This window comes from Platichthys flesus, chromosome 8, assembly GCF_949316205.1.
Source record: "Platichthys flesus chromosome 8, fPlaFle2.1, whole genome shotgun sequence".
Classification (NCBI taxonomy): Eukaryota; Metazoa; Chordata; class Actinopteri; order Pleuronectiformes; family Pleuronectidae; genus Platichthys; species Platichthys flesus.
The window spans coordinates 5,676,992-5,701,038 of NC_084952.1; the positions used below are offsets into that span (position 1 = coordinate 5,676,992).

Consider the following 24,047-nt stretch of genomic DNA (forward strand, 5'->3'; position numbering starts at 1 on the left):
CAAATGGCTTGAGCATCTAAAGTCAGCTGGATAAACTGAATAATGTGAAATGAGCAGTAAAGTAGCTCCTCTCCTCATCAGGGAGTCTGTCCATGCTGCAGCTCCCCGAGGCGACTCACAGACGCACATCTGGCCCCATCTGGCTCCGGCAGCAGCCCGCGGTGCCCTGTCACGGGACGGCAGCGGCGGGATGGATCAGGTCGTTTCCTTACTATACCCAACGCATCCATTCACCTTGTTTTCTCACCCCAGAGGCATCTGTGCTGTCTGAGAAATTAGGGAGTGACGCATCTGGTGCACCTTCTGTTGGGATTCATGGCGCGGTGGTCCCACCCATCACGTGGATTGCTGAAACGATAGAAAATGGCATCGCACAGAGGAACAGTGTCACTGCTGGCCTAATGAAGAAGATGAATGTGTGGTGAGCTGATGTGTGCTATGCATCAGATCATCAAACTTAACACTGAGTCATTCTCAGCCGCTGGAACGCCATTTACTTAGTACTAGTGCAGAAAAGTACCTCGTCTGACCTTCACAGGCAGGAAGCCCCTGGTGCTGGGTGCAGCTGAGTACAACATGTGTCGAGATGTCAGCTGTTGACAGCAACATCCCATTATGACACTTAAACTTGAAGGATGCACTCTCATTCCACATTCCAGTATATTTCCACCCTGATCTCATGGTCCCAGTGGGCTGAAGCTGGCCCATGTTTTTCTGTTTCACGTCCCACTCAGCCAAAAAACGCTCAAATACAACAATTCTCTGCAGGGTGTTTGTGCAGTTTATTCAAAACCACATGCTCGTGTGGGTTGACCTCCCTCGACTTCCTCCTTTCAGTCAATCCATTGACTGTCTCCATGCAAAATATTTCGCACAGACGATAATAAAGATTAGACGCTAAATGGCCGTGCACTGAATCCCACGCAGACCCAGCGATGCAGCTAAAAGTGTGTCACGAAAAAGTATGCGTGCAGAGTGGGCGCGGGCCGCTCCTGACGTCAAACGCTTCACAGAGTCGACGCAAGGTGCAAAGAAAAGGAGGCTTTGTTCAACGGCAAATTGTTTCCCATCCAACTCGAAGCCACATAAAAGCGTCAGAATGATTCAGAATTCACAGAGATTCACTTTCGGTCATCATAGCTGGAAGGGAAATAACAGAGCTCTGACTCTTTTGTACTTCCTTCTGTGCTTCAGACGTTTTGTGCTCTTTGGCCTCTTGTGACTCATCAACAAACATGAGAATGAATGTAAGCGGCGGACGAAAGTATCCCATTGTTGTGCACCTCATGCGTAAAGCTCTTTGTCGTTTGTGCTTTTGCTATCTCCAGGGCTCCCTTCGTCCCCTTGTATTCCATGGGCCTCACACAGAGCAAAACTTTCAGGAGTGGAAACTCATCACGTCAACTTTTTATCCCTTGTAAAGGATCAAAGAAATCGTATTTTCATCCTATTACAATCTATACTGTCTGCCCTTTGAGGGCCCGGAGACATTTTGGTAGTCCATCAATACTCAGCACAAACAGTCAATGAATGAATTCCCATCCAACACGGTTTTATTCACATTAGCACAGTGTTCAACTGGCCCATTGCCAATGAGCATGATGTAGACATGCTGATGGAGAGGGGTCTGGTTTGACTTCTTATCCATGAGATTGCTTCTTCCTCAGTCAGCTATGCTACTGTGGGAACTCCAGGGTCACATCGGTTACACCGAGCACCAGCTGATGGCACTCAAGTTGGCCGGCTCGCCAACCTGAACAATCACGACGGAAATCAGAAGGAGGACACAGAGGACGTGGGGGGGAGGGGGTGACGCAATGAGGGAAGAGGGCAGGGTCCCACAGAGGCTGATGGAGAACATTGTATCTCCCTCCTAGCATCATGGGCACCGTGAGATCGTGAGAGACTGAGATGGACCAGCTGCCAGTGAGGAATCAGAGGGAATTTCACGAGCGTAGAGTTCTGTGACAGAAACATGGCTGCAGGAAGAGATCTCAGATCCCATTGCTTCCATCCACGTCTTACAGAGGGTTCAGGGATAGCGGAGGGAAAGTTTCCACAGCCCAGACATTGACCTGTGATCTGTGGGGTTACGTCCATACAACATATCCTGGGACATTAACCTGCTGACTGTTCATGCAGCGCCACCATGAGGATGGCATGTGCCTTATAAATGAATTATTACCCAGTACAATTATCAAAATGTAACTTTTCCTCAACACGATGGGTTTTCTGTCTAACTGCTTGTTTTCCTGTCAATGAGTATAAGCCTCTCACAGTGCTTCTACCATGGACTTTTACTTTGAAAATCCCAAAGTTCAGCTGTCAATCAGTTGTAGAGACACTGGTGGTTGTTATTGCTACTAACTACCTAGTGTGTGTGTGTGCGTGTGTGTGTGTCTGTGTGTGTGTGTGTTTGTGTGTAGGTGTGTGTGTGTGTGTGTGTGTGTGTGTGTGTGTGTGTGTGTGTGTGGTCAGCACTATTAGGCCACTGGACATCTGCCCAGTCCGTGTTTGCAATCCCAAGTAGCCTGAGCCGAACAGCGACATAATGAGGGTGCAAAGCAGCTGGTCTCTGTGTGGATGTGTGAGTGTGTCCCTGCCTTTAAATGTGGACACAAAGCAGTCATTAGGTATGTTTGTCTGTGTGTGTGTGTGTGTGTGTGTGTGTGTGTGTGTGTGTGTGTGTGTGTGTGCGTGTGTGTGCGTGTGTGTGAAGTAGATAGTCAGGACACAGAGCAGCCTTTATAGACAGAACGAAATTCCCCCATTCTTCACTGAGAGAGCTGAAAACAAGGGTTTGTGTGTGTGTTTGTGTGTGTGTGTGTGTGAAGGTGTTCACCCTGGTGCACACCTATGGGCTTGTACACAGAGTTTTTCTGCATGTGTGAGGTACATGCATCTGTGTGTGTGTCGTAGGACTCTGTGTCTCATTCACAGATAGTTTTCACCACAGCTCAGGAACAGTTGCTTGGATGCTGGTGGTGTTTGCTCGCCCACACACACTCACACACACACACACACACACACACACTCACACACACACACACAAACACACACACACACACACACACACACTCACACACACGCACACACATGCACACACACACACACACACACACACTGATTTTAGACTGAGGCTGCATTTGTATGCCAAAGTAAATATCTCAGCACAGCAAGTGGTGTTATGCAGTGCGTGTGTGTGTGTGTGTGTTTTGTAGAGACTGAGGATTATTCAACTTCAGTTGCCTGCTCTGTGTTGCTCTGAGTGAAAGATGATTCTGTGAGTTTTGTGAAAACATCCTTCAGCCGATTGACAGAACTTCCCTTTAAAACTATGCTGAGCCATAAGTTAAGTTTCATCTAAATATTGACTGATGTCCAAATTCTATAAACACGGCAATACTGTGCTGTATCGAGCTCTGTTGCATCACAGCAAGGAGATTGTGGGTTCGGACCGATGATCAGCTGCTGCCTTTCTCTGTGGGGTTTGTTTATTCTTCCAGGTACACCAGCTTCCTCCAGCAGCCTAAACACAAGCAGTTTAGGAGAACTGGCACTGTCCTGTCGATCTACTAATAAAGGAATCTTTTTGTTGCTCAGTGTGTGCCCATGACATGATGTGTGACAGCTACTAGTGCGACACAAAAAGGTGCAAACTCAAGCAGGATTATGAGACTGGATGCAGTTACTCTCTGTTGCTTAAACAAAAAATCATAAAAATGAGAGGAAATGTAGAATCCAGAATAATTTATTATCATTTAATTTTTTACGATTTCTTACATGACAGGGATGTCGTTACAAGAAGAGACTCCTCAGTCGGATTGACCTCCTCCTCTTTGTCCTGCTTTACCGTCTCTTGTGAACCAGTTCATTCATGTTCCTGTGTGTTTGTGTGAGTGGGAACAGGTGAGTAATAACTCTGCACTGGTGCAGGTGAAAACAGATACTTGTCTCTTACATGTCAGTGCAGCTCAGTTCTTCATCTCGTCGTCGTTCAGAGTTGAAGATTTGAGGAGCAGGAGTTAATCACTTGTTCCCCTGAGAGACAAGCAGCCATGTTCACTCCATCACAATCATAGAGGGTCTCAGGTGTCAGTGTGCGTACTCACAATGTGTGTGTGTGTGTGTGTGTTTATGTATGTCACACGTGATTAACAGGCCCTGGGTGACATCATTGTGAAGTGTGCCTCATATACCTTAAGGTCATTGTGGTTGGAGTTAATGAGCACAAACCAGTTAATAATTAACCAGCCTCATCAATACCTGATGAATGAACACAATGCAAAGCTGCTGAACAATTCCTCACAGAACTCAAACATTTACAACCAACCCTTCATCCAGAGACTCTATGTGGTGCAACTAATACAATTAAATGTTGAATAAGCGTAAAAATATTTCTTAAACTTGTAGGAATCATGTTTTATGTTTGTTCATCTTTTTCTCTGCACTAAATACATTTTTCTTACCATGAGATCTTAGATCAAATCTTTCACCAATCTTTCGCCAAAATAAATCTTAAACAAGATCCTTTTGCTTTTACATTGATCTCAACCACATTTGAAAGGTGTTCTTCCTCATGTGATTACAGGACGTTGTGAGTAGCAAAGGTTAAAACCTTGGGGAAAACAAGAGAGTAAGAGGACGCATCAGACTGTTCTGTGAAGATTATTTTTTCTTAGATTAAGATTAAGATTAAGATGCATTTATTTGTCCCAAACACATGCACGGACATGCAAAGGCACACTCATGCAGGTAGGGAAATTTAATCTCTGCTTTTGACCCATCTGGTGCAGGACACACAGAGCAGTGAGCGAACATGTACAGCGCCCGAGGAGCAGATGTTGGGGGAGTAAGGTGCCTTGCTCAGGGGCACTAGACAGGGTAGGGAGACTCTTGGATTTTTTGGACAGATCAAATCAGGAAAGATTGAAGTAAAATCTTATCTCAACCTCAGACAGAATGTTCTTCACATTACCTTTAATATTCGTTTTTCATCTTTGTATTAGTTCACATTCATGAACACACAATGTGTCTTGTGTCTTCTGGCTTTTCATATTTTTTTTTTATGGCAGAAAAAAGTCGTTAACATTGAAATCAGAATTGGCACAAACATCCGTCACCTTAAATTCTATCTAGCTGCACCAGATTGACCAAGATATCGGGTTCCCTGAATTTTCCTGTTCTCTCCACCTAGATCCATGAATTATTCCCCATGAATAAGGTTTGAATGTCAAAAACATCATATTTCATCATGTTAGACAAAACCAATCCAGTATCCGCCCTCTGATCTGGATCTGCGCCAAAATTAAATAAATCCTTCCCTGACCCATGTGATATCCTTTCACCAAGTTTAATGGTCAAGTTGTTTTAGGGAAATCTTAGTTACAACCCAAAAAATGAGTAGGATGAAATCATAACCTCCTTGGCAGGGAGGTATTTTCCATATACCGCTCTAATGTCAGCACATCACATGTTAACCTTTGTAATAGATGACTCAGTTGCAGTGTGGCTGCAGTACGTCACAGAGAACTCTATTCATTTAGTTTCTGTGTCATCGTCTGTGCCCGCGCCACGTATATCCACGAGCTGCACAACGAGTGGCCTTTCTGCATGCGTGATCTCGAAGCTATCGCTTAACATGACACGTGAATCATTCAGGGGAGCGGTCACGTTTCCATGGGTGTGCACCTTGTCTCCTGCCAGCATTAGCTTGGTGGCCTATATCGTGTTCTCAGCCTTGATGTTTACGTGCGCAGCCACGGACTGAAAATAAATCTGTCTCCATTGTTCACCGACCACAAATGAAAATCTGTCGGATCAGGTGATGGACAGTGTTTTGTCCCATAATGTCACATTGTACGATATCACTCCTGCATGTTTTCACAGGATCTGTCTTTCATGAGGGACACTGACAGGCAGCTCTGTTCAAATGGTCAGGAAATAGATGGAAACACATTTCCATGATGACCTCTGTGTTTGGACTGAACTCTGAGGCCTCATAGATTAGGCAGTCAGGAGCACTGGAGGTTTGAGATCAAGTCAGTGAATGTTTGTGGCTGATGAGGCAACACACTCCATAATTACTGAACACACCAGCCCGATCTGCCTGTTTTATTTCAAACTAGATCTGCACGTTGAATATCTTATGATACATGTTAAACACACTTATTTATCAGGTTTGTCACAACAATATCTTTTAATATATCGCAAATAAATTTCTGCAAATGCATGAATTTGGCATGTTGCTGAGATCTGCATAAGAAGAGTCATAAAACTGGAAGAACTGTTTTTTGTTTGTTAGTTTTTTTGGGGTCCAGCACAAGTCTCCTCTACTTTAAACAAACAGGACAATGTGTCAATCAGACCGTACTGGTTTAAATAGTTGCATTTTGTTACCTTCACACAGAGCTAGTAGTTTAGGTTTAACTGTGTTTCCATCCAGAGCTCAGCTACACTACAGCTGCTGGCTGCAGCTTCATATTTACTCCACAGACAATAGAGTTATATTGACTCTCTTATCTTTACTGCAAGAGAATGATGAAAGAGAATATTTCTAAAAACATTGAACCATTCCTTTAATTTCACATTTCTGTTATTCATCAGTGCTCACAATATCAATTTATTATCAACAAAACATCTGGCTAAACTTTATAAAAAAAAAAAACTGGAGCTCAGGGTCAAAAGACAAATCCCTCGTCACATCATATCCACCAGTCGCTCAGTCATTTCGACCAATGTGCAGTCACTCCTCATTTCCTGCCTTCCTGTGACAACAGTGGATACCAAAAATACTTTAATATTAATAATCCAAGATTACATATCTGTAAATAGTTAAATCAAATAATCATTTATAATTTAAAGCAACAGAAAGTCATCCAGGTTATTACTCCCTGACTCACAGAGAAAACATCAAATCATTTAGTTTGATTTGACGTGACTGGATGACCTGAATGAAAAATTGATCTCCAATCAGCAGTAATCCCTGTGAATCACTGAGAATCACTGTGAATCACTGAGAATCACTGAGAGCACAGCGATCCGATCTGGATCCAGACAGTAGAGACAAAGAAAACAGCCCAGACAGAAGAATGATTGAACTTCATGATTGACTGAATTAATTTAGATGAGACAGTGATGATGATCTGAGGCGATACGGGCAGATGATAATTCCTAGTGACAGTTCAACATGAGTCAGACACTACATCCTCCCTGTACAGACTGAAGGAGAGTTCAGGGAAGCACTCTCACTATTTTACTGTGAATAATAGGGAGGTGATGATCTTCATGCTTAGAATGAAATGAGTACATGTAATATATTATAGGACATTTTATGCATTCACTAAACAGGCAGAAGTTAAACAGTTATAACAAAACACAATTAGATTTCAGTTTTCAACATTATAAATAATCAAATACACTTCATTTGGTCATTTATTTTTGGTTGTATAGGCTATATGCCCTTTCTTTATAAAATGTGAACAATGCCTGTAGATTGTACTGTACATTGTCTGTATATTATCTGCACTAGTAGAGTGTCACCAACAATAATGTTATTGATTAAATTAATCTGATCATAAGAGATATAAATAGTATCCACCTCTTTATTAATGTTGGATTTTATTAAGTTGTAGTGGCATATTTTTGTCGAATCGATTTGGGATGTAGTTTTTGCTGTTATTCATGTTGCCTTTCTCTGACTAGGATCTGTATTAAACATCTGTCAAGTGTATGAAACTCTATTTCCATTACACCTCTTCTGTATTGGATCATTGGTCATTGGATTGTTGGATAAGAACCAGTAAAGTTATTTTCTGTGCAGTTGTAATACCCACCTGGCACCAGTAGAGGTTATTAAAAGCCACTGATCACTTAGTTTACCTTTGGAAAGTTTGTATGTGAAAAACTAAAATGAAGAAGCAAACCCTGTAGATGCAGAGAAGGAACTGAAGGGTCGTGGTTTTGTTGAAAGTACCACTGGTATGGAGGGAGTGGGACAGAGCAGCGCTGTGGCCAGAAACACACGCTCTCAGCAGGTGTGTGCTTGCGTGTGTGTGTTTCATCTCCATGAATAAACATTGTTAATCTGATGACAAATGCAATCTGGATTACTGTTATAACCTCTCTGGATGCAGCCATTAAAATGTTGTTAGGTCATGTCCTGCCTTGATTTATTATCTGTGTGTCCGGTTATTTAAGTCCATGTAGATTTCTCATTTTCCCTTTTCTGTATGCATATTTATATATATATATATATCATCTCTTCAGCTCTGTTAAGGAAACCTACTTTGCCATTTTATCCAAAATCAGATCACAGTACTGGTATTTAACTTGTAGAAGAACATATAGCTTATTTTTCCACAAAGCAATACAGCCATACAATACTTCACAGAAGTAACAACCACAAATCATAAAGAGAATGTGTGCAAACAATTCATTTATACAAGGTTTGACCTTTTTATTTGTTTTCATCTGGAAGTTACTGCTCAGTGGTGTTAAAAAAAAAGTCAAGATCAAGTTGGAGACTGACAATCCATGTCAGTCTGCAACACTAATGACTCTAAGCACTTTATACAGCCATTTTGCAATTTGATAAACAATCTACAATCACAAAATAAATCTTTGCAAAACCTTTTAAATAAATATCCTGAATAAATCCTGTTTTCCCTTTCCTCTGTTCAGTTTGACGTTGTTGTGTTCTTATTTCATCATATAAATTCCCATACCCAGTCAGCTGTGTCCCACATAACCTGGATGCGCACAGAGCTGTCAGTTTATTCAGAATCGTTCTCAATATGGTGTAAAGGAAAAAATTATATAACATCAACATAAGCCAGAATCAGTGTCATGACAACCCTCAAAATAGGACGAGTCCTGGGACTGAACATGTGCTGCCTTCGTGGTGAATGTAACCGCAGTCATGATGGTGTTGTGTGTTTTTTTTCCTGTTGACCTAACGTCTCTGTCATCAGGGACCCCTGCGCATATTTACACACACGCTCCAATGTGTGTTTGTAAAGGTGTCGTCAAGATCCAAGTTGTTGCGTAACAGGATTTAATATTGTTACTGTAACAGATTTTTTTTTTTAAATACCTTTTTACTCCTGATGACCTGAAGTTTTCTTTAATTTGTCCTTTAGTGAGCTTTAAATATGCTCGTAGGAGGATTTTGTTATTTTGGGACAGGCTACCTTTTTCCACCTGTTTCCATCCTTTATGCTAAGCTAAGTCAACTGGCTGTAGCTTCATGTTTAATTGACAGACTTGAGGATTGTATCAATGATCTTGTTTAACTCTCCACAAATAAGTGAGTGTCCAGAAATGTTAAAATATGAATTTAGTTGACTTGGGATTGATTAATTATTCAAATAGTTTTACATGTCTCTACTTAAATCTTATTTCTCATGTTTGGTTGATGTTTATTTGAATATTAATTTTTTTTGAACTGTCTTTTGATCATTTAAACCTATTGCCTTCAGAATTTGACAGTTTTAGGATTTGTTGATATTTTTTGTTTTATCTGCAGCTTCATGAAGCACTTTCTGATCTGGATTTTGAAAACATTATCATTATTATCATTATTTTCTTTTAGCTGGTTTCACCCCTTACTTTCCAATCACTCTTTTAAGTTCATTAGAAACAACAGTCTCTGTATTATTGTGCCTCTACACGTATTTTTTCAAAATGCTGTGTTTCAGCATGGTGAGCTCTCGTGTACGTTCTCCTCTGTGGACAAAATGTGCACTCACACACTTCTCTACGGAGAATACATGTCAAAACAGATCGACACTGCATCTCTCTGCTCTGTGCTAATGGTCCGTCTGTTTATGTGTTAACTGACATGGATATAAGGGGTTTCAAGACACACACACACACACACACACACACACACACACACAAGCTATGTCTTTCTGAAGCCACGGAAATCTAAACACACTACAACAGATGGTGTCTCCTCTGAGATGATTTTATGTCGCTGCAGCAGACTAACCTGTGTATATTGTCCAGTCACACTCACGACTGTATAAGGAAGAATAGTCTATTTCAGTGCCGAGTCCTCGTGAGCATAACTTCAACAGACAAACTTTATTTTGAAAGTATCTATGGTGTGGAGTGTGTTTGTTGAATAAATAAACCAGGCTTCACAGAGAACTGCTCTGGAATCAGTTTTTTATTTCCACATTATTTCAAAGAGCCATAGTTCATCATTTGAAAGTCTCGTCTTTGGAGTAGATTATAGAAACGGAACTCATTGGAGTTTGGAGAAACTGAGATTAAGTGTAGGTAGTGTAGATTTGTGCTGAAAGAAAAGCAATAACAGACCAAACTGAATGTCACGATTCCTTGGACCAAATGTTCCAGGCAATCGTGACATTAAAGTTGTGTTATGATAACAAGAGAAAGCAAAGGGAGAAAAACAAATCCAAGCTGCAGTCATCTTCCTCTCACTTCACACTCATCCTGTTGACCACTAAAAACACTGTGATGTGAACGTTTAAAAGAGCATTTACATCCCTGCCCAGGGCAACGAGCCCCACCCTCAACCCCGACCCAGTCACCTGAGAGGATTACCCTCCAACCCCTGCCTGCCTCTTTGACTGCTTGCACCTTGTTTGCATACCTGTCTGTCTGTCTGTCTGTCTGTCTGTCTGTCTGTCTGTCTGTCTGTCTGTCTGTCTGTCTGTCTGTCTGTCTGTCTCCTGTGTGTCCATCAGGCAAATGTGTGGCTTCTTCTCTAATAATCTGTTGCAGGGAACCAACAAAAACAAGGCCACTGCTGAGCATCTCATTATCATCAGCTGTCGCCCGGCAGCATCTGCAGGGCTTCCTGTGTGTCTGTGTGCGGTGTCTCTACACGCCTGCATTACCCGGCACTTACAAACCATCATTATTTCAATTACCTTCAACACCTGCCTACCTGTCTGTCGTCTGCCGGCTGACCCGTGTGCATGCAAATCCCCCACATTGTCTTTCTCTCACAAGCTGTTTGCCTTCGGACTGACACAGGAAACAGGGGCTGAAGGGAAAACTCACGCAGAAGATGCAAATGAGAATAATTTACAAAAGATGTAAAGCGTCCAGCCAAAGACAATTGGCCAAACGGAAAAAAAAATATCACTAAAAGTGCTATGAGAACACATTACCTTTGATTCGCAACGTGCATAGTATAATTTTAAGTTTTCCAAGTTTTTTTTTACAGATGGATGTAAGAACTGAGATGCGGTGGTCTAGTGGCAGAAACTTGGACTATGGGCAGAGAAGGTCTCTGCACAGAGAGACAACAAAAGACGAACCTGGATTGATCTGTCCAAAAATCCAAGATTCTCCCTGCCCTGTCTAGTGCCCCTGAGCAAGGCACCTTACTCGCCAAACATCTGCTCCCCGAGCGCCGTACATGGCTGCTCACTGCTCTGTGTGTCCTGCACCAGATGGGTCAAAAGCAGAGATAAAATGTCCCTACCTGCATGAGTGTGCCTTTGCATGTCTGTGCATGTGTTTTGGGACAAATAAATGCATCTTAATCTTAATCTGGATAGATTGTATAAAATGGACAACATGTCTCCACTTCCTATTCACAAAAAGAAAACAAAATATCCCTGATACGAAGGCTGCCATCTTGCACTGGAGACATGATTTGCATGTGCAAGGGTGCTCAGGAAAATGGAGCCGCTGTTTATTTTACCGCATAAAAGAAAAATTAGACCCAAACTTGGTGTTAAAACCTGAACAAACATCAGTGTGATAACAACGACCTAGTTCGGTCCATGACTCACTCATTTACATGGAGAAGCCACCAGGGGGCCATCAAGACCCTTTGGCCCCACATTTTGGGAGGTATCACGTCGTCCATCTTTACAAACAGATCTATGATTGAGATACATCCAGGTCTGATGTTTTCAGCAGGGGTAGTTGCAGCCGGTGCTTGTTTATCCACAGTTCCTCTCTCTTCTCCACTTTCCCCTCGTCTCTCTGTCCCCTCGTGTATCATCCCAAACTAAACAGCCCCAACACTCTTGACTCACCCTCTGCCATGTTTGACTCTTAGGTAAACACATCAATTTCCGTGTGAATTAGTTTCTGCAGTCGTTGCCAGTTGCACTAAAAGCCATTAGTTGCTGTGCAGGTTGGCTGAGCAGCACAAATGGAGTTTACAATCCAGAGTAAGCAGTCCAGAGTTGTGTAAAGAGACATAAGCCTGTAGTCAAGTTGGAGGAATTGTAGAGGTTCCTAAGGACATGGCAGTGAAGCTAATGTCTCACTTCATCAGTTAAGGAAACAAATCCTTTCATGATGCAAATTGTCTGAGCGTTCATGTGTTTTTTTAAAGTACCAGAATGAGAGAGAACTTTTGAAATCTGTTGTGGCAACAGAGATGTAGGGAAGATGAAGGGATCTGTTAATCAGTTCAGTAAATGATTCATGAAACAAGAGGAAATGTAATAAATGTATGTCCATCCATCTTTCCATCCATTATCTGCACCATGGGTTCTTGAGGGTCTTGTGAGGGGAGCTGGAGTACCTGGAGAAAACTCACTATGACACGAGAAGAACATGCAAACTCCAAACAGAATTTGATCCGGGAACCTTCTTGTTGCAATATTTATAATGATCAATTTGATGATCTATGACACATTTACTGTCAACATAACCAGTACATTTCCAGTACATGTCTCAGTATCTAGGCCATTTGTAAAACCACCATCTTGCTGTGCTGCAAACTGTTGGCTTGTGACCAGTATGCGTTGTATGCGACCGGAGCTACTGGCAGATATGCGTGATTCTTATGTGTGATAACGCACAGAGCCTCACTCGACCTCTGGTGATGGAGGTGACGTCACACAAACCTTAGCAGACCCTCGTATTCTGTTCAAAGTATGACACAGGCTTAACAAACCATCTGGTGCGTTAGATTAAAAATGTATACAAAAAAAATACTCTGGAGGGTTTCACAGAGTGTAAATGTGAAGCAGAGGTCACGCACTTCCTGATCGGTCCTGATTTTGTATTTGGCCGAGACTTCAGGGTTTTTCCATTTTTAGGCTAAAACGAAAATGTATAGCTTCATGTGGTTTCATCTAACGTCTCTTGTTTGTGTCATAGCCTCGGAATCCAACACAGTTTCATCACCAGTGTCCTGAGGTGACATTAAGACAGATTCATAGCTGATCTGCTCACTGTTCAGACTGCACATAAAACACACATTGGATGACATGTTACAGATGTACCTGCTTGTACTCGTGTAGATACACACCCAAATGTGGACATGCTCGCAGGAACAAATTGTACACACACACACTCGCACAGGTCCGTGCTGCAGACAGACGTTTCATGGCCGCTGGTTTGAGTGATGACAGCAGCAGATTGTATCAGTGTTCAGGTCAGCAAGGTGAACGCAAACACACACACACACACGCGTGCTTACACATACACACACAAGCTCACACATAGCGAGAGAGTGAAGACACTCACACACAAACAAATCCCTCATGATGCAGGACGGTGATGAAGGCTGTTTAATCCGGTGGTCAGAGCGTCCCAGGTGGGAGGGGTCAGATCCTCTTCTCAGGGCTATCTCTTACAGGCCAAAGGTTCAGCCTGATGCCATCACCAGATACAATGGCTGCTTTTAGTTATATACAAAGGAACTGCACTCACAGAAATTATGTCAAGGCTCAGTTTTAAGGATTCTGAATCTGAAATGAAGTGATGCCCCCCCAAAAATATTGATAAAACCATGGATTAAGTAAAATTCAAAGCAAGAGGGCAGCTGATAAAACATATGATGCTCTTCATTTAAATGAGCTAATATCTATCATTCTGTAAATTGCATTAAAGTTATGGCCCCTGATGCGACTGTGCTCTTACTGGTCTGAGACTCTACACTCCCACATTTCAGGCTGCAGCTGTTTTCAGCTTCACTACCTGCTCAGTAAACACAGACCCAGTGAAGAATGTGATGTGTTTAGCAGCTAAAGAGACAGATATTTCCCTCAGGAGTCGAAGGAAGTAAAGAACATTTCCACGGGCAGCAAGAGACACAACTCCAAATGAAGCATAATCACATTGCTGCTCTGTAACTACTTGAAGTGTGAACAGGCAACCCAAACATTTGAAGTTCATCATTCATCACATGGTATTTTCAGAACAAAAGATGGGCAGCATGACAGACTCCCAATAGTGAAGCCAAAATATCTCCCCCTGGTGGCTGGCTGCAATATTGTTCTTAAACTGCCTCCTCCATATTGGTGTTGTTATTTGACGCCATGGAAAGGTGGACATATGATATACCTAATAACATGTGTTCATGATGCACAGTGTAAGAGGTCATGTGGAGGGGGGGGAGCTGCGAGTATAGTATGTGTAGTTCTTCTATAACCACACGTCTGATGAACACAACCCTTTTTACATTCCCTGCCTTCTTGTGTTGTGGTTTATCATCATCCATTATGTTTGCTGACCTGTAATCCAGATGGAAACCAGAGAAACGTGTAACTGCACATAGAACTCACAGAAATCTCAAATAAATGATGATTCTGTAACTTTTAAAAGCATCAAAACACTGATTTAGCGTTGCCTTTACTGCCTTTTGGTATTATCTTGAAGCTATAAATTACAGTTGTCACCATTCAACAGTCCTGAAATCACATGGACCTTTTACTGCGCGTAAAAGTCGCCATTCCTCCGACGTTCCTGACGTTTTCTGTCACTTCTGATCCAGTGAAACGTGTAAAACGCAGAATCAACACACAGCCCATCAGAGCAGACGTCACTTCACTGGACAATATGAGTATTTTTCTGTTTTTCCATCCCTCCCTCTCCACCCTCTCCACGCTCTCCACTTGTGCCTCTCTGGACACAAGTGTTTGATTCGCTGTCTGGCCGTGCATGTTAATGAGAGGGGCGACAGCGGGCTGCTTTTAAAAGAGCTGCTGCTGCCTCGTTCCACACAAACACACACAGAGTCACACACACACACTCACTCACACACAGAGCGAGAGAGAGAGACAGAGAGAGGGAGAGTGATTGGATTTTCATCCATGCGCTCAAGACGCACAGACTCAGTTGCACAACCAGAAGCTCCAACGGGCTCCAAGCAGCAGAAGACCCTCAGCGCGCCTCCACTCCGGCTCCATCCAGCTCTCCCTGCAGGCGGATATCATCTGCTCCTCATAACACTGTCTGTCGGGTGAAGGAGAACCGGATTTTCGAGGAGCCAACAAATCCATCTTTTTTCGTCTTGACTTCTGAAGACATGCAGCGGTGCACAGCGGTGCTACTTGTGTTAGTGGTGTCCTTGTACTTCCTGAGCGCAGAAGGTAAACTACACTTCTTCTTTTGTGTATTGATCTGAAGCTATGGAACCTCTGTGGAGAAGACGCAACTGAATAACAAACAAATGTAGATGCTTTTCACGCTGTGCTGGTTTGTTCTGTGCGCAGGAATAAGTACAACATAAAATAAAAAAGTTTGTTTGAATCATGCATGTAAAGTTGCTTTCAAAGACCTCATGTCCAGCACAGGGTTGGAAAACTTGTTTCAGATGCGTTTGCTTGCGCGTTGATGCCCATCACAAACAAAACACACAATCCAGGGCTTTGTTTACAGTGATTTGATCCTAAATGTCTCCAAAATAATAGATAGACAGCTTCTTCAAACTAGATTAGAGGGATTGATGGAGCTCAACCCTCAGCACGAGCCTTTAGTGTCCGTGTAACTGTAAGGAAAAGTGAAGCTGACCATATGTGGCTGAGAACTTCAAAAGTACAAATATGCATGGAGCCATTTGGGACGAGGTGAAGGAAAACTGATGGAACCAAATTCTTAATTTTACAATTTATTCCCGCAGCTGTTGAGTTTATGGGGAAAAGTATGTCTGTGTATGGAAGAGGAGCAGTATTTGTATTGGTCAGCTCCTTGAGAAATCTTTCAGTAAAAAATCTGATCATATTTTTGTTAAATGTTTTTCGTCAGATGGTTATGATGTTGTCTTTCTCATCATATAATAACTATATTGGTTTATAAAGTTATGGACTTGTGCCAGAAGGAAGAACAAAGAAGTCATGAAGTATTTGGATTTGGAGCGCAGTCTTATCTAACTGTGTGAAGTGTTGCTGTTTTTCCCAATCACACAGTCACAGTGGTTGTGTGGTTTTATTGTTGTCCGGTGTGTTTGATGCACCACCGCTTGGCTCGTGACAGATTTAGAGGCAGCACTCAGGACGGATTGCAGGTGATGGATGAAGGAAACCTTGAGTCCGGTCATCACCTCTCATCACAAAGATACATCCCAGGAAAAAAAACTAATTTCCTCTGCAGGCATTATTCTGCAGCAGGAAATGAAATAAAAACAGCTGTAAAAACTGAGCCTGGAGAAGATGTTTGATTGAAACACATCAAGATACTTGATACTTGAGGTGTTAGACATCATGTAAACTCAGTTACATGATGTCTAACACCTGCTTGCTCCCTGCTCTGGGATTTTAACAGAGAAAAACAACACAATCTTATGAAAGCAGGACATGCAGGAGCGTTAAAGCCACAGGTTTTCTCTGTCTAATGCGAATACTAAAAACATTTTTTGTCATGAATCATCAGAGCTGCTGCATTGATGTCAAATTAGTTAATTTTGCAGATTTACAGACAATAGCTTCAAAAGAAGAACAACATTTTTTTGTTTTATTACTTTTAAATCATGTTTTTCTGTGACTATGTTTCAAACTAGTTTGTTAGACATGTGAATCAGTTGCAGATGTAAACCCTGAATGCAGTGATCCTCCTCATCAGTGTGTCTTTTACACTGATGATGATGAAAGAGAGCCAATTTGCTCTCAGATCACTAAGGGTTGACTTTTCTATCTGTTCAGAGACGTTTCTGGAAGCAATTACGACACTGACTGTAATAATCTGTCACACGGTTCAGTTTCCAGATGGTCGCTTTCCATTAGATCACTGCTCCTTCTCCAGCTCCAGATCTAGAACAAATACAGAGAGCTATAAAAAGAATGTTATGAGGAAGATACAATGACTGAAAACGATATGTTCACACCTTTGTGTTTTGTCAACAGCCTACAAGTGCAGGTGCACCAGAAAAGGACCGAAGATCCGATATAAGGATGTACAGAAGCTGGAGATCAAACCCAAACACCCATACTGCCAAGAGAAGATGATATTGTGAGTCTGAGACTTCTCATTTTCTTTCACTCTTGACATTTTCCTCCTCGGTTTATCTCTCAGCTCCTCCGGCTTTTTTCATCTTCTCACATTCCTGCTTGTCCCCCCCCCCCCCCCCCCCCCATCTCATCTTTGTGTGTGTATACTACAAGTACGTTGTACCTGTCCCTGCTTGACACGCAGATATACAGTTGTAACTGTGCCATGACTGTACTACAACCTAAAGAAATATTTTGCAGCAGTATCATAACATCCTGTCACCTGTACTCAATGGATGTAGAGTGTGATGATGAAGTTGTGATTTAATTACACCCCACAGCCGGGACAGGGCATGTTTCCAGAGCTCTCCACTTGACATGCTGGTGAAAGGCTAAGCTTTACATTGTATGCTTCATATCAGAGGTTACATACCATGCATCTCTATAACATTAGAATACCACTAAGGCCCATGAATTCAATAAAGTTCCATTAAATCTGTCTAATTTGTTTCATTGAGATCATTAAATTGTTATAAATGTCCAAAAACACCCCATTTTACCCTGTTAAAGAAAGATCTGTACTACAATGTAATGGGATCTGTCTGGGCCCGTGTCCCATCTTTCCACCAAGCTTCATTGAAATCCGTTCTGTACGTTTTGCTCTCAAACCAACAAGTAAACAGACGTTACCTCCCTTGCAGAGGTAATAATGCAAAAATATAAACGGTAATTAAATGTAAACAGCAGATCATCCCAAAAGTGTTATTCTGTTTGAACATACTTCACATTCTGAAGCCTAACCTCCAGGATAAAGCTTGATCCAGGATTGATAGACTCCACAGTTACTGTTTGATTCTCACACTCTCTGCATGTGTGACCCATGAAGTCACAGCTGGAGCGCACACACAAGCCACTTTGTTCAGTTTGAGCTGTTCAACTGCAGCGTGATGAAGAATCCTCTGAGAGTTTTGAACAGATGTGGAGAAACCTGTGGAGCTCAGACTCCAAACCTAAACAAATAAACCTGCTGGGTACGTCTACGTTAGAATTTACAAATTGTCCGTAGGACTATAAGCCATTTTGGGATCGGGTCTCATCCAGGGCGAGAAATGAGAGATGTGATCTCTGCTGGAATTTGTCTGAAGTTTCATGTCAAGGCTGCAGGAACCAAAAAAAAAAAAGAAGAAAAAAAGATCGTTTGTTATGTCAACAGAGTCCGTGTTGTGTTGGAGACTCACACTATGCTGCCACCTGCTGGCCGTTTACAACACGACACGGAGAGGGCAATCTGGGAGACGGCAACAGAATGTGTAGATGTGACTTGAATAGAGGAGTTAACAGTCACTACGTATAATATTCTTTAAAATTTGTTATCAATCACATTGACATATACTTTTCTTTATATCTTGAACGGTTTATTGTACTTCCTTAAAATGTCAAATTTATCTATTCACATTACAATGTTTGGTTGTTATACAAGACAATGATGAAGAAGAATTAGATTTCTCCTTTGAGACATGTATGGATATGAGGGCAGACAGAAGCTATACCTCTATTTCATTGGTATTTTCTTAATTTTGAAACATAGGGGTGTACAGATAATATAAGAAAAGTGATCAAATGAAACAGATATTGATCAAATAACTCTTTTATTTTGTTTCATGCTGACTTAATTACTTGATTCATCTAACAAAAAGTCAGAATTAAGTTAATATGCAGCAATTTTGGCCAGTTACTCTAATTTGAGGATTTATTTGATCTATTTTATGCATCTTTAATATTTTTGACTATTGGACAAAACTAGAAATTGAAAGATTAAAAGTACAGTATAATATAACGGCATTAAAAAGATTGACTATACATGTTTCTGTCTGTGTGTGTTATTCAGTGAATGTAGGAATCCATTTGGTTTGGTCTGTGATAACCCACAGGTTTGTGGCGTATGTTGCTATTAGTCGATGCCGCTCTATTAGCATGAGATGGGGGCCACCAGCCGTTGGTGTCCAGTGAAAAACGAGCCTCTGTGGGCTCCAGAAAGCAACAGAAAGAAAGTGAGCAGGAGAGAAACAAGTGAGAGAGCCCCCCCCCCCCCTACCCAAGCCCCCTTCTGGTCTTTGTTGTGGCTGTTTGGCTTACGGTGCCCAGTTTGGCATTCTGGTCGACCACTTCGGACCACAAACCCACACAAGCTGAGAGCCACCGAACCCTCCAGTTCTCTCCATTTCCTTCTTGTTTGGCCTTTAAACTGAGTCTTATTTCCACTTTATTGTATTCTTCCTCTTAAATATCACTTTTTCTTTTTTATTCTTTTTACACATAAACATTATAAATGTATTGTTTCTTATGGTGCTATTTGTTTGTTTAACTTGTATTCATATTTGGATCTCACCATCGCTCTCCTTCTGCCCTGTGTTGTCCTTTTGTCAGATGAGGATGAAATCAGATCCTTCACTGAAGTGAAACTAGCTTAACTCCATTATATGGACACAAAATTAGAAGTAAAACTCCTAAAAAAACACAGATTTTGTCAGCTAAATGTATTTTGCAATGCACTGATATGCAGAATACCTCATTTATAGTTTAATAACATATATATTTGTCACGATTATGTCTTTTAATCTTGTAGCTGGCAGATGCAGAGATGATTCTGGTTACTTTCCTCTTTCAGTTTGAATCAATTAAGCATATTCCTCAGAATCTAAATGTGAATAGTCAGGTTTCAGACTCAGTACTTCTCTGTTACACATATAATAGTGGCGGAGCAGAAGTAGCAGAAAGTGGAAATACTGCAGTGAAGTACACTCGACTACCATCTCTTCTTTTCTTCCTCGTTCTCTTTCTGCTCTCATTGTTCACCGTTCTCTCTCTCTGTGCTCATCAAACACGTTTCCAACCACATGAGCCTCTAGAGCCAGTGGCTGCTCTTCAGCTGCTCAGGTGAATGACAATGAGGAGGAACCCGAGCTCAGATTAAAACCAGCGTTAACATCGCAGATTAAACGTTACTTCTATGTTTATTACAGCCTCTCGCATTCCAGAGCATGCAGACGAAAAGCACTTTCATGCGCTCTCTGTCAAACACTCACTCAAGACCCAATTCCTCCATCACAAAGATGCAGAGCTGCCTGATGAGCCTCAGCAGCCAAACAAAGTGACGACTGAATGGGCAATAAAATGCAAAACACTTTAATCTAATTCCTGTAGCCACTGAATGCAACATTTTTTATTGCGAGTGGAGTCTTTTCTCCTCCAGTCAACTCATTGAACATTCATGCTCCTTCCGAGCCTTTGAGTGTGTCGCTGGGTGAAGAGGCCCCGCGGCATGGTGGCTGCTTTCTTCCCACATTTCTCTTTATTTTTAGCCTGAATGCGCCACATGCAGGCGGACTGTCTCTACCGACGGCTTCAGCGGAGGGTTACAGACCGACCGGCCGATTCAATGAGCGGAGATGTCACCTCCAAAGTGATGCTTCGCTGCCAAGGAGCTGGCCTCTGAGTTCAAGCTGATCTTTTGAAATCTGAGAGCATTTAACTTTAAAACGTTATTGAGGCCGGTGAAGAATAGCAGCTGAAATGTGGAGGAAAGCATGTGTCAACCAACATTCTACAACCTGTCCCGTTTCCATTCAACTAGTCACACTGACATTTTTACTCTATTCAGTTTGAGGCTTTTGGGATCGATCTCAATCGTCTCTCAAACTATTCATGTCAACACGGCTGTCCAAAACTCATTGTGCAGCCGTGAACACGTGAAATGTTTTTTCTATGTCTTTCACCACCGCACCAACAAACATTATACAGCGATAAACAGATTCAGCTGATTCTGGAAGCTACAGGGTCTGCATCTCTGAATGCATGATGATTTGAATCATTTCTGATAAAGGCACAAAGTCTTCTCCAGCACATCATCATTTATTCATAAAAGTTTTGTGGTGGGGAAGTTGGTAATAACGTTGGATTTCTGGAGGATTTAATCATTTCTGTTTTTCTTGTTCCTTCCCTGCTCTCCTCTGCAGCGTGACGATGGAGAACGTGTATCGGTTCAAGGGGCAGGAGTACTGTCTTCATCCCAAACTTCAGAGCACCAAGAATCTGGTGAAATGGTTCCGCATCTGGAAGGACAAGCACAGGTGAGACATCTTAAACCCTCTGCACATAATCTGAGCGTGGGTTAGTTTAGAAGCTTGTTAATGGAGCGTAATGTAACCTGGGGATTTTCAACACCGACCATGAGAATGCAACAAACTCAAGTTTGCCATTTAAGATTTCGTACACATTACAATTTCATTATTCAATACAAATAGTTTTAAAAACAATGCCCTGACAGGACAGAAGAATCTATTTATTTACAAATATGTCTTTTATACCTATTTAATACTGTTTTGACCTTTCTAGTTAATACACAATGAGCTAAATAACACGAACAATCACCCCTAGAAATGGAAACAATCTAATCAACAGTGAGCAAGCATGTTTGTGCAAAGGTAACGCCCACTCTAAAGACCATTAATCAATATGTCTATCCATCATTTATACCTCTTCATCCCTTGAGGGTCACAGGGAGGCGCTGGAGCCAATCCCAGTGGATATTGGGTGAGGGGCATAGTACAACCCGGACTGGTCACTTTATCAAAGATCCAATTATTATCCAAAGTAGTGTTTGGCAATCTAAGTCGAGAAATAATCTGAAAAGACTAATATCTGGTTTTTAAGATCTCTTGAACACCCACAGATACCCTTTCACATCCCAGCCTCTCTTATCACTTGACTCGGATCGTGTCCAGTGGTCTTTCTGTGATGTGTTATTGATTTGTTTTGTTGAATCTCCTCCTTTCACCTTCTCTCTGACACGAGGAGGTCAGAGGTCAGGGTCAGACACCGACCAAAGTCCTGTGGTAAAGGAGATGATGCAGTTGTGATGCAAGACACACTTCCACGTGATCTCAGGGGGTTACAGAGAAATCAAAACCTACGCCCAGACTATAGGATAACAGCAGTAGATGATATATATTTGAAATCACACAAAACGATAACTCTTTTTTTGTTTCTTCCTCAGGGTGTACGAGGCTTAAAACGTCGTCAGACCCAGCCCACGTGGATGGAGCGAGACTCAAAAAAGACGCCACCACCACCAGAACTGTTTTCACGGAGTACAGGATGTTAAAATGTACTTCTCCCTCTTCTGCCTGAGATCTGTCAAACGCACTAAGAGATATCTTTAGTTCATGTACACGCCGGTGGGCTCATTTTAGTCGGCCATCATCGTAGCTGCAGTCACTCACCACTTCAGTCTCACAACTGTAATTATACTTGTCGAATAGTGGACGAGATGCCGCCATCTGTGTTCAGACAGCTCTAGGTTTGATCCGATGTGATTTAAAGGGACTTCTCTTTTGCTTTCTAGGCTACTTTCAAAACTGAAAGAAGGAGAACGTGTCCTTCTTAAGAAACGAGCGAGCCTTTCTTTGACAGAAGCAGCATAGGTCTTTCTGTCGTTAAGATTTCCAGTTCTCTGTATTCAGTATGACAGGTGTAATATTTTTACAATACCAACACACTTGGGATTTTGTCACCTATGATTAAAAGGTCGTAGATGCAGCAATTGAGGTTCTCAATGAATCTGATTCAATGAAAGTGTAGAGCAAGAGGCAGTGGTCAAATATACACTAATACAGATGTTACTATCGTTCAGCCACATAGAGATCTATCCCTGTGTGTGTGTCTGTGTGTGTTAATAAGGTCCATACCCGTCACACGTGTAAAAAAAAAACACCACTCCGCAGCTCGCTTGTTCCACTAAACATGCATTGTTTACTCTCAGTAGATATTGAAATGACAAATAGTTCACATGTGCCATTCCTACATAAATTACAGTCTGTGGATTAGAGTAAAAAAATAAATAAATGATTATCATATAACACAAAGAACTCAAGACTGTGCAGTTTACATCAACAAAAGAGGATCTGTTTCATCCTTTCTATTTTTTCTTTTAGCTCCATCTGTTCAGACAATTAATCTTCCACAAACTGTCTATGTAAGCATGAAACTATGACAACATCCTTAAAGGCAAACACACAATATACCGAATCTATTTGTCATTGTGAGCTATAGTATCCCAGGAAAATATCCAAGTCAACAAAGCTGTACATATTATCAGTCTGTCGAAATTCTCCAACATGAGGCTCATTCGTTCCTACTGATGATGTAAATCTTTAAAACTCGACCGCTCTGCTGGTTCAAGCTTAAGTTCTGTCCAATCAGTGTCTTCAAACATGGTCAGTCAATATTTTAAATAACTTCCTACTACAAGACCAGTGTGTAGATGTTAGGGAATATTTTCACTTGTGGATTTATACATATTTGGTTATTTATGGCTGCACAATGACGTCTCCAAATAAATCAAAGTGTCCCTTTGTTATTATCTGTCATAGTAATGAATAACCAGAGCAGCAGTGTGGCTCCCTGATGTGTTCACAGATTTTAGACACAGACAAATGAATGATATCAGGCTTTGGATACATGGAATATTCTTGCTGTGTTTGGGTTGATTCATTGTTGATGTTTGTTTTCATTTGATTGTTGTAGACTTTAATAAAAATACAGAATATTATTCATCTTTAACTGTTAAACCAGCTATAGGTTTTGTTTTGTCTTATTAAATTGGATCAGTGTCCCAACATTTAATTTTAGCTCAGAAAAAGGACAATTTGGCTCAAAAGCTCAAATCATACTGTTCGGATTTAAAACAAGACTCGTTACTTACAGTATAATATAAAGCTTATATTTAGATGTATGCCTGGCTCTTCATTAGTTTTCTGTTAATACTCATTCTGCTGTCTCCTACAACCAAGTCATGATTCTCTGCTCTTTCACCTTTAGATCTCCTGAACAATACTG

The 24,047-nt window shown here is 41.5% G+C and overlaps 1 protein-coding gene across 1 annotated transcript; it reads left to right on the forward strand.

The window, feature by feature from the left end:
• The first annotated feature begins 14,947 nt into the window (after positions 1–14,947).
• On the forward strand, positions 14,948–23,541 carry cxcl14 (chemokine (C-X-C motif) ligand 14). The gene is made up of 4 exons (XM_062394434.1): positions 14,948–15,317; positions 17,067–17,172; positions 21,167–21,280; positions 22,207–23,541. The coding sequence occupies exons 1-4, from the start codon at positions 15,254–15,256 to the stop codon at positions 22,220–22,222; spliced, it is 300 nt and encodes a 99-aa protein (XP_062250418.1). The 5' UTR covers positions 14,948–15,253; the 3' UTR covers positions 22,223–23,541.
• Positions 23,542–24,047: the final 506 nt, after the last annotated feature.